The sequence below is a fragment of the Cyrtonyx montezumae genome, unplaced genomic scaffold (genome assembly GCF_038088225.1).
Source record: "Cyrtonyx montezumae isolate F1298 unplaced genomic scaffold, pur_monq_1.0 scaffold_25, whole genome shotgun sequence".
Lineage (NCBI taxonomy): Eukaryota > Metazoa > Chordata > Aves > Galliformes > Odontophoridae > Cyrtonyx > Cyrtonyx montezumae.
This window is the reverse complement of record NW_027071992.1, coordinates 5,955,953-5,966,923: the sequence shown is the minus strand read 5'-3', so window position 1 is coordinate 5,966,923 and position 10,971 is coordinate 5,955,953. Positions and strand designations below refer to the sequence as shown.

General features: G+C 35.3%; 1 protein-coding gene across 1 annotated transcript in view; it reads left to right on the top strand.

Annotated features, from left to right (window-relative positions):
* Positions 1-1,441: 1,441 nt before the first annotated feature.
* The window catches only part of RAB3C (RAB3C, member RAS oncogene family), a 119,007-nt gene continuing 109,477 nt past the window's right edge, over positions 1,442-10,971 (top strand). Inside the window, exon 1 of the mRNA XM_065739855.1 lies at positions 1,442-1,669. Coding sequence (XP_065595927.1) covers positions 1,442-1,669 — 228 coding nt within the window. The remainder of the gene's footprint in view (positions 1,670-10,971) is intronic.

Genomic DNA, 10,971 nt, shown 5'->3' with positions numbered 1-10,971 from the left:
AAGAGCTGAGAAGAGGGAGACAATCACCTCCTTCTCTCTGCTGGCCACCCCTTTTTTAATGCAGCCCAGGATATTGTTGGCTCTCCAGGCTGCAAGCGCACACTGCTGACTCGTTCTCATTCACCAGAACCCCCAAATCCTTCTCCACAGGGCTGCTCTCCAGGCATTCTTCCCCCAGACTGTGTAAGTACAAGGGATTGCTCTGGCCCAAGTGCAGCACTTGGCACTTCTCCAGTCCACTGTCCAGGAGATAAAATCCCCACACGGTTTTAGAATAAGGAAGAGTGGTGGGGGTGAACAAGCTTTGTTTCTCTTTTTCAATGTAGAAATAAGAAAGGTGAAATATTAGTGATATTCACACCTGTTAATTTTTACTCTTTCATTCTAAGACTTGTTGTTGCATGTTTGAGAAAGAAGTGAATAAATATTAAAGCTAATGCAAATACTCAGGATGCAAAGATGACTGAGATATCATCTCAATGATTAGATATCATCTCAAGGAGATATCATCTCAATGATGACTGAGACTCAGAATGCAAAGATAACTGAGACCACATTTAGTCATGAACTTTAGTCATACTATATAAAAAGAATAATTCTGAAATCAAACAGTCCCTAATGCACTATTTATGAAATAGAAATCTTAGACTGTATTTTCATTGAAAGCTTGATACTTTCATTGTTTCCTTGAGAACTTTTTGTCCACACATCTATATGACTCTCCATAAACCCAGAGGAGCTAGCATAGTGTTATTTGTATTAGAAGACAAGAAAACTCACTAAGAAGATTTCTGCAGTGATTGAAATTCTGCTAAGAGTTTCTGTGAGTTAGTGTCAATCCTTCACCTTTCTGCAGGGACCTGGTTCCAGCTGTCCTCTCAGACTGCCTGAATGCACTCTGGGATGTCTAACTTAGAAAACATTGACGCAGGCTGCTTTTCCGAAAACTTATGTTAGGAAAGGCTGTTGGTCTTGCTACCTGAAATCAGTGTGCAAATGTATTACCCTTCTTATTTCTCACCTGCAAGAATTTAAAATGCTTGAGATTTTTCTTAGTATGTGTATAAGGTGAAAAACTATCTAGTTTTAAGTGTTTATTTTTGCCATCTGCTTCTTAATCATGATTAATCACTGCAGGTAAAATTTGAGTTATATTTGCACAATTTATTTCATTCTTCACATTTTCTAAAAGTAGGTCTTAACCATTATTCAAGAGCTGGACTTCTAGAAGGATCTTTTTTATGATACAGTGTTGTTTGCATTTGATAAGTATGCTTTTACAACTATTATAATGAATAAAAGAATCATAAAATTGTCTTAAACTTCTGTGAATTTCTTAGATCTATGTGCTTGTTACCAAAAATTTCAATAAAATCTAGAATTTTGCTATTTTATATGACTTGAAAGACAATAAGCTATTTCTTTTTATTTTGAATTGCAGATGGCATCTGCTCAAGATTCCAGATATGGCCAGAAAGACACCTCTGACCAGAACTTTGATTACATGTTCAAACTGCTCATCATTGGCAACAGCAGTGTTGGGAAAACCTCCTTTTTATTCCGATATGCAGATGATTCCTTTACTTCTGCATTTGTGAGCACAGTTGGGATCGATTTCAAAGTAAAAACAGTTTTCAGAAATGAAAAAAGAATTAAGCTACAGATCTGGGTAAGTCAAGAATAATAATTCTATTAACTAAGCAAGCTGTAAAAGTTTGTTAGTCAGATTTAAGCTAGTGTGGATTTCCACTGAATGTTATAATCTGTTTATAATCTTTATATATGGCAAAGTAATGAAAAATAAATTCTTTCCTAGATTATTTTACTGTTTCGAATCCTAGAACATAAACGATATTTTTAAGGTATTCAAATTCTCAGAGTATATATTTTGAATTTAATTCCTTTAAGAAATAGCACAGAATGACAAACATTTATAATCTGTGCAGCCACATGTAATATATAGTCTATTAAAAGTTCTATATATTATTAAAGAGAATTTCAAAGTGCCAGTTAGGACCTGCTCTGTTTTGTTGCCCCTCCCCCCCCCCCAGTCCAAAATAACAATAATAATTTAGGAGAAATTGTAGTAGATGCGTAACAGAAATAATAATTTTTTGCTGTCAGCTAAGTTTGTCATCCTGATCACCTGAACCATTTTCCTTCTTCTGAGGATACAATCCTCTTGTCTTTCTCCTACACTTCAAAGATAGCATAAAAAATCTCAAATGAGGAAAATGTGATGCTAGGGAATAGGTGTTCTGTTCTGCATATTATCCTCTTCCTCAGGAAAAGATAGTAAAAAATGTATTCAAGCAGTAGCTAGTGATGCTAATATATCCTGATTTTTGAGTATCAGGGTAATACTCAGCTAGAGAGACATTAGCAGAGCTTTTAACAATGTGGGAGCTGGAGTTAAAGCTTCAGATTTGTGTGGTCTCTCTTGACTGCCTAAAGATTTTCAACGTGTTCTTTGTAAGGTATTTGTAATAGCCTTAAATGAAGTGTCTTTTGTTTAAGTAATCTATAAACTTTGTTTACTTTGCAAACTATGTTTACTATAAACAGCGCATCCTTTTTCATTGCATGAATACAAGTAATTTAAAAAATATATGTAATGATAGGAGCCATTAAATCTGGTGAACCTTTGGATAAAACATGACTATGTTATCTAACGTTTTAAATGGCAAATAAGGTGAATTTCTTTTTAATATGGAATAGTTTCCCAGCATTCTCACTTTTTACGTGAAGACTGTGATCATAAAGGTAAAACCAAAGGTGAATTTGCCTTTGTTTCCTAGGCTGTATCTCATTAATGTCATCTTAACAAGGCTAGAGTCCTTATCTCAGATCATTTGCTGATCTGTGCCCTCTAGTTATAGCAACACAGGCTTTTTTCCTCTCAACTTCTCTACCTTTTTTAGCTTAGATACTTGCTGTTATCAAGAGCATAAGAGATTGTTCAGCACACTAGGTAATAGGTATCATATGTTCTTTCACTTCAGTGTTGAGCACAAGGTAATTCTCACTGACATTACCTTATCTTTTGATAAGAGAACAATAAAATTGTGTTCACATTATTGTCTTTACACAGTTCTTCTTTTAATCACCAAGTAGCTGTTACAATTGATTTTATTGTTCATGTATCTCCTAGCAAAATCAGCAACATCAGTTTGCAATGTTATATTAATATGATTAGCTTGACATCAGTATAATATTTCTCATAACATCTCTCCATGCATGTCTACAAATATGTGCTTGGCTCAAAGCAGTCTATTAATCTAAATGTATTCAGGACCATCCAAGGCATAGAGAGGATATAGCAGTTGTATTTTTGCCAGCTGGAATAAACTTCCAGTTCTAGCCAAATGATCATTTTGTTGGTCTTTTTATGGTAGCAACACCATATGGACTGCTATAAGAATGACCCCCTTTGTTCTGCAGTTACTAGCAGTACAGGAGAATCCTTGCCTAAAAACTCTTGCAAGTGAAATGTTTGAGCAAAAACAAGTCTTTCATCTCCCATAGAGAAGAGGGGGCAGAGACAGATAATGAAAAGGACCTTCCTGAAGCCATTTATCAGGATTTAGCACCAGGAACAAGACTCAATATCATACTGTCAAGCAAAAGCTTTTTTCCACAGCCAATGCTTCCTCAAGAGTTTTGTTTGCTTGTTTATTTTGCTTCCCCCCCCAAAAAAAAAAAAAACTTTAATGCTGGTTCTTAGAAACCCTTTGCCATTTCCAAATGAACTGAAACTGTAACAGCCCACTATTGCTGTTTGCTCTTTTTAGATGAAGTGTTAGAATACTGTGATGCAGTTAGGCTTGCCTGTGTAAATCCAGTGTAACACTCCTGGAACCATAGGCAAAATTAGCTAAGTATCTCAGAAAGCTATTGCAGTATGCAAAATGTGAAATAGAGCATTATCACCCTATCTCGTAAGTTGTATTAACATCTGCATTATTATTTATATGCATTGTCTGTATATGTAACACCTTTCTATTTTAATCTTCATTTCTTTTATTATGCAAATGCATTTCTAAAATGAGTAGTTCTGCAATATCTATCTACATTTCAAACTACAGTTATGAAAGACCATTTATATTACATAAAAAATAAAACTGACTGAGTCATTGTGAGTGTGATTTAATGTTAGTTCTGAATAAAAATATGCATTGATTTGTAATACTTCTTTCAAAAACGGTGACAAAGTATTTGGGGACATCATATGACAAACAATTTTAAGTAAATATGAAATAAAGCATTCTGAAAAATCTCAAAGATTTACATAGAAGAAAACGGAAATGAAGTGCAACTTAATGCATATTCTGAATGATGAGTTCAGAACTTAAATACTTTCTCAGGTACTGTAATGTGGAAATACATGTAATGTCCTTGACTGGCAGTAAAATGAAAAAATGCATAAACAGTAAGGCTATTAAAGTCCCTAAAATTCCCTCTCTAGAGATGATGTTTTCAGCTACAATTATTTACATGGATTTTTTTGGTAGATGCTTCATATTTAATAACATTAATGCTTGTCAGGGAAGGGCATAAATTGGTTTGAAAGTCAGTGTGGATGCTCAAGGAAACAGCCATTATTTTTAAATAAATTTACCATTGTTATTACAATATGAACTAGCAGGGTTTAGCAGATTGAAGTAATTGCTATCTTACATAGTGGGATACCCTGCAGATCTTTTCTTTGTTGGGAAATTTTTCTTGTTTTAAGGCAATGGTGCTTTAATCTCGGATTCAAAGGGCCTGAACTGAATTATCTTCTTTAAGGTTTAAAGTCAGAAAGGATGCAGCTTTTTTTGTAATACTTATCATTACTCAGTGCTAGGATGAGAAAGAGTTTGCTGGGAGTTCTGTAAGATTTTTTTTTTTCTGTAGGACTTTTTTTTTTTTTTTTTTTTTTGAGCCAAATGCCTTTTTTCCACAATATGACTTACTGGAAAAGGTTCAAAGTTCAAGTGCTATATTCACTAGTGATAGCACATTAACCTGCCATAGGACCATGAGCTGGCCTTGAAATTTTGTTTCACAACAAATTATAAATTTAGCCACCTCGATATTATATTATATAGACAGAATATTATCAGAGTTTTTACTTTTTTGAGAAGTGAAATACATAAAATCCTCTGTGCTTCAAAATCTATTAATTTCTCATCATAAACTGTAAGAAATTTTCAGAAGGAATTTTATCTGTGCATACAACCTATGTATGCATAGGATAAAAGTCCATGTGAGGATGTTAAATGTATCAGTGTTAAATAATAAGCCGTAATATGTTTTTTCTCCCGTTTGGATTTAAACTATGAATATAAAAAAGATGGAATTAGAAAGCTATAAGACTCTTAGAAGGCTATCAGACTTCTGGGTTTCAAATTCTGTTGTTTAAAAAATAAATGGCTTGTTATTCCTATGGTGAGAAAAATACAGTATGGAGAAAATGAATGAAATGAATGAAAGGTCAGAGAGGTGAATATTGGGGAAAAAAATTTTAATCTTATAAATCTGTCATTGTATTCAGTACGAAGTACTATATACCATGTTGCTGTGATGCCCTAAATGTTTACATTACCTTTGTGAAAACTCCAGATGTTTAATAGAAATGATAGAATTCACAAGCTGATAAAATATAGGGAAATGTGGATAATACAATTGTTAGCCAGTGCTTGTCAAAATAGATAATTAGAATAGGAAAAAGAGTAAAAATGAATCGTTGATTCCTAGAAAATAAAATTGCAAAGACAGATCAACATACTTATGTCTGGTGTTGTTAAACATCTTCATCAGTGACTTGGATGAAAGGATAGAGTCCACCCTCAGCACGTTTGCAGATGATACGAAGTTGGGAGGATTGTCTGACACACCTGAAGCCTGTGCTATGATTCAACAAAACCTAATAAGATTGAAGAGTGGGGCAGGGAGAAACCTGATAAGGTTTAACAAGAGCAAGTCTTGCACCTGGGGAGGAATAACTGCATGTATCACTACAGGTTTGACAATGAGGCTGGCCATGAGCCAACAGTGTGTACTTGTGGCCAAGAAGGCCAACGATATCATGGTATGCACTGAAAAGAGCATGGTCAGCAGTTCAAGGGAGGTCTTCCTCCCCCCCTTTTTCTACCCTGCTGAGGCCACATTATGCTACTCTGTTTGGGCTCCCCAGTCCAAAAAAGACAAGGATCTCCTAGGAGTCCAGTGGACGGCCGCAAAGAAGATTAAGGTTGTGGACCATCTCCCATATGAGGAAGGGCTGGGTAAGCCTGTGGAAAAGGAGACTGAGAGGGGATCTAATAAATGCTTATAAATATTTAAAGGACACTGAGTCCAGTGGACGGCCGCAAAGAAAATTAAGGTTGTGGACCATCTCCCATATGAGGAAGGGCTGGGTAAGCCTGTGGAAAAGGAGACTGAGAGGGGATCTAATAAATGCTTATAAATATTTAAAGGACACTGGGAGGCAAATGGAGGAGACTATACTCTTCTCAAAGTTTATTTCAAAAATATATAAAAGTTTGTTTTATATCAAATTTTATTTATCCTTTATCCTGTCCCTGGAGGTGTATAAGGCCAGGCTGGATGGGGTCCTGGGCATTATGATCTAGTATTTGATCTAGCAGTCTAACATCTAACCCTGCCTGTGGAAGGGGGGCTGGAACTTGATGATCCCTTGAGGTCCTTTCCAACCCAAGCCATTCTATGCTTCTATGATTTCCTGATTTCTTTCTCTGGTGCTAGTGTGTGCATTGCTGCTGCTTAGAATACACAACCCTTTTAAATGAGAATAAGAAATGTAATATTGAAAATAAGATTTTCTCCTCTCAGAGTGAAAATCAAATGTGTATCTAGTCAAGCAGTAAATGATTTGAATAAATCAATATAGAAAGCTGCAGGGCTTTGGAATTTCTCAGGATCTGTGTATAGCAGTAAATTAAACATAATGAGATTTATTTTTTGGCACTGAATTTAGCTGGCATGAAACATTTTTTGTCCATATGTTTTAACTCTTTTAGTCTCTGAAAGAGAATGGCTGCATCCAGACTTTGTATGGTATGGTCACTGGCCTTGCTAACTTCTTAAGCTTGTCCAGGAGCTGTTTGGCAGAGTGCAAGCAAGCTTGGACCAAAGCTATGCCATAAAACATGCTGACAGCTTCAGAGTATAGACTAATTCCATGGCCTAGAAATTCTCCCTGGCACACATTAATTTACTGCTCAAGACATACCTGAAAAGGGCAGCAGCTCCAGCCAGCACTGGGATGGACTGGCCTGGATGTTATGATAAATGATGCAAACTGTTCATAAATGCTAGTTTGTATGGAGACTCGTAAGGTACCATTTCTGGGCAAAGGTAGTTTATTAGGAGCATGACTGTGACAGCCAGAAAAACAAACAAACCCACAACACTTTCTGGACCTCTCCTGTTAACTGAAAGAAACTGTAATGTGAAACTTTTGTCATCATCTAAGCTAGACTTCAACAGGTGAATGATATCCTGAAATATTCTTTCTCCTCAGTTTATTTATCGCCTTCCAATACTGTGGAAATCTTTGAAGAGACATAAAAAATATTTATTTGAAAGTTTCATCATTGGATCCTTTTTAATGCTGCTGTATTTTTTCATGCAGTGCTTACCTTTCAATTTCTTTGCAAATCATATTTGTTGTACTTTATTTCTCAGAAAAAAATGCAATTCATTAATCATAATTTTTCTTTTGTTGTAGTAGTAGTTTCTAAACACCTAGTGTTTAAGAATTCACACATCCAAGGAAAGCCCACTACAGTAGTTTTACAGACCTCAGTCAGATAGCTTCCAGGAGTTCAACCTTATATAACTTGAGCACCTCAGTTACTTCCAGAAGTTCTAAGTTTTCATTTATTCAAGGAATATTAGTGCTCTTAGTATTTACTCTTTATTCTATATTCTTTTTATTGCACCTGTTCTCCTTACATTAAAGCTGTGCCAAAGGATCTGAGTCAGCTGAGGTTCCCACTGTTGCAGATAAAAAGCCAAGAAAAAATGATAATAATACTTGTCAGTCAGTAGAGTGGGAATGAGCACATGGGAGGGGTTTCATAATGGAGATATTTGACAGAAAAATAAAGCTGCTTGCCTGCAGCAAGACAGATAGACTTTTCTCTAAACATTAACAGATGCTAGTAGTTTATATAATCTATGTAATTTGTACATAACTTTAAGATCATCACAGCAAAAGAAAATATAGTAAGAGATTGTAAAGATGTTTGAAGTTTGACTACATACAATGTTCATACGATAATGTATGATTGGAAAGAGAGCAACTCAGTGAGTCTCAGTGAGAATGGCATTGTAAGTGTGGTAAAAATGCTGAAAGTTAAAGATATTGAAGGTGATTTCTTGTGTCCGTTTCTTGCAAATGACTCCACAAAAGCAGAAACAGATGGGACACTGCAATCCTTTACTGGAAGTATCAAAACAAAACTCTGTGAAACTGTGCAATAAATACTGCAATGGAACCTATTCATAGATGTATCCCTTATAATATATCTACTTCTTTTAAAACTATTTGAAGGATCTATTGTATAGAACTAGAAGCCAGTCTTAGGTTCCAAAGATCTTATCACAGAACGAGGCATACTTAGTTCATATGGACTTTAGTGAAAGAGTGCAGTATGTGAGATTAGTCATTTTTGACAGTGATGGCATATTTTAAAAAATGATGTGTTTTTAATTGAAAAGTAAGAAACTGTTCAGATATGATTTTTTTCATTATATTTACTTGTTTATATTTCTATAAAAATCACATGACTTGAGAAACTCTAAACTCAGATCAGAAAAAAGTTTGTCCTATCTCTCCAGCATCCCTGGCTTTCACTACTGAAACTGTTATCTTACAGAGATTGAAAAATCTCCAATACATATTTTTGGTGTTGCAACAGCAGCTTCTACTGATGGATTGAAAGACATGCTGTTATCTTTTTCAAAAGAAACTCAATAATATATATATATCATGTCAGGGACTGTAAAACCCCTCAGTTGCTTCAATTATACAATAAGTCATACTGATTTTATTACTGCTTAGCTATAAACAGTGTGGTTATTTTTAATTCCTTTTCAGCTCCTTCCCTTCCTGCTGCTTCTACTTCTAGGCTGTAAATCCCTCTACTTAGGTAAATGCATACTGGAACTTCCGACTGTCTTTGAGTTGGGCCATCTGTTTTTCTGATTTCCAATTTAAGTTGTGTTGCTACAATATTACATGGTTCAGGCAATGCTAACCATGTACAGAGGTCTTCAGACTCAGACCTTTGATTTAGATCAGTGTCAGAACTGATCAATAGCTGCTTCAGTGGGATGGATGTTTAATAGATCTATACAAGAGGTGTTCACTGGTCTTAGATTAGTTTCTAATTAATGTACATCCACCTTGCTTCTATTAACTAACAAAAAGGACTGAAATTCTGGTGTTATGAATACTTTTATACATTCTTAACATGCTTTTTCCCCCTGATTGTTTTAGATTCAAAACTGTTTCTTAGCCTTGCATTTAGTGCTACATATGTCAAAATACACCACAAATTCTTAGAGAAATATCATGTGAGTTTGCCCTGTGTTCTTTCCTAGCCAACTGTTTTTGGCCACTGGCATGATACTGGGCTATAGAGCCCTGTGACCTGATACAGATAGCTTGCTTTTATACTCCATCACTCCAAAGTGTTGGAGGTATTTTAACAGGTATTTTTGGAGAGGAAATGAGGTAAAATCAGTCTTCCAAACAGTATTACATTTCAGTATTTTTCTTAATATTACAGTGGTTTTGGAAGTACCTTCTGCAACATTAGTTAAAATATTTTCCTTTTTTACAGAGGTCTTTGCTATGGAAAAGAGCTTTATTGCCTACTTCAACAATCTTGCTGTATAGCTTTGCTTGTAGCAGAGATCAGGTCTCTGTGACAGCTTAGTACTATATATATATGTGTATCATGGGCGGACATTAAATATTTTCTGAGAAAGGCTCCTGTTATCAATAAAATGATACATTTCCATTCAAAGGCATTGATTGATTGGAAAATGAAAGTGGTGTTTAACATAAGTAAAAATTTAAATAACACTCATCTGACTGTTTAAGTGGAAATTTCCATGGAGATTCTTTTGGAGAAACTGAGCTAATTTAAGACACTTCCCAGAAAATTTTGCTGTAGTGCCACTTAGGCAAAATTTTCCATAGGACTAGTGGGAAATGCCTCGTCATCATTTACACAAAGAAATCATCATCAGGCCAGACCTAAAGTAATTGCAACTCTTCCTAACCTGTGGTCAAGCAGTTCTGGTATAACATTTATTTCAGCTGACTTTGCCTTCCACATTGTGATCTGCAAGTTCCCAGCATTTCCCACACAAGCAATTTCATAGCAGTAGCGTAATCATAATGAAGTAGCACTTACATGCGTGTAAGCATCATATAGGTGGTACACCAGCTTCATGGAAACTATTAATGAGAAAAGGAAAAAGAAGATAATACAGTTTTTCGTGAATACATGTGTCTCGAGAGAGCAAGATTTGTGACTCCCTTGAAGTGAGAATTCAGAATGGAAAGAAAAAGGAGGAGGGAAAGATTTTACTGGAGGTAGCTGAAGCAAGAAGAATAATCCTAGACTAACAGTAGGGAGGAAAAAAAAAAAGCTTTTGTAAGCGTTGAGGCTCTATAAAATCCAGAGAAATCTGACAGTGTATTTTAAAATGTGAGGTGAAAGTTATTAAGACCATCATTTTACCAATCATGAATAAGTCTGTTTCTAAAATGGAATTAATGTTGACAGCATTTCATAAGGTGAAATCAGCTGTGCTGACAGCTTTTCTGAGGCATTTTAATGACACATTTAAGACATCTGTACAGCTATGGTGAAGCTACAAAGAAAAGGCAAGCCTATATAGGTGCTTCACTGCATTTTAGTAAGATTTGTGTTGTAGATTGGTGTA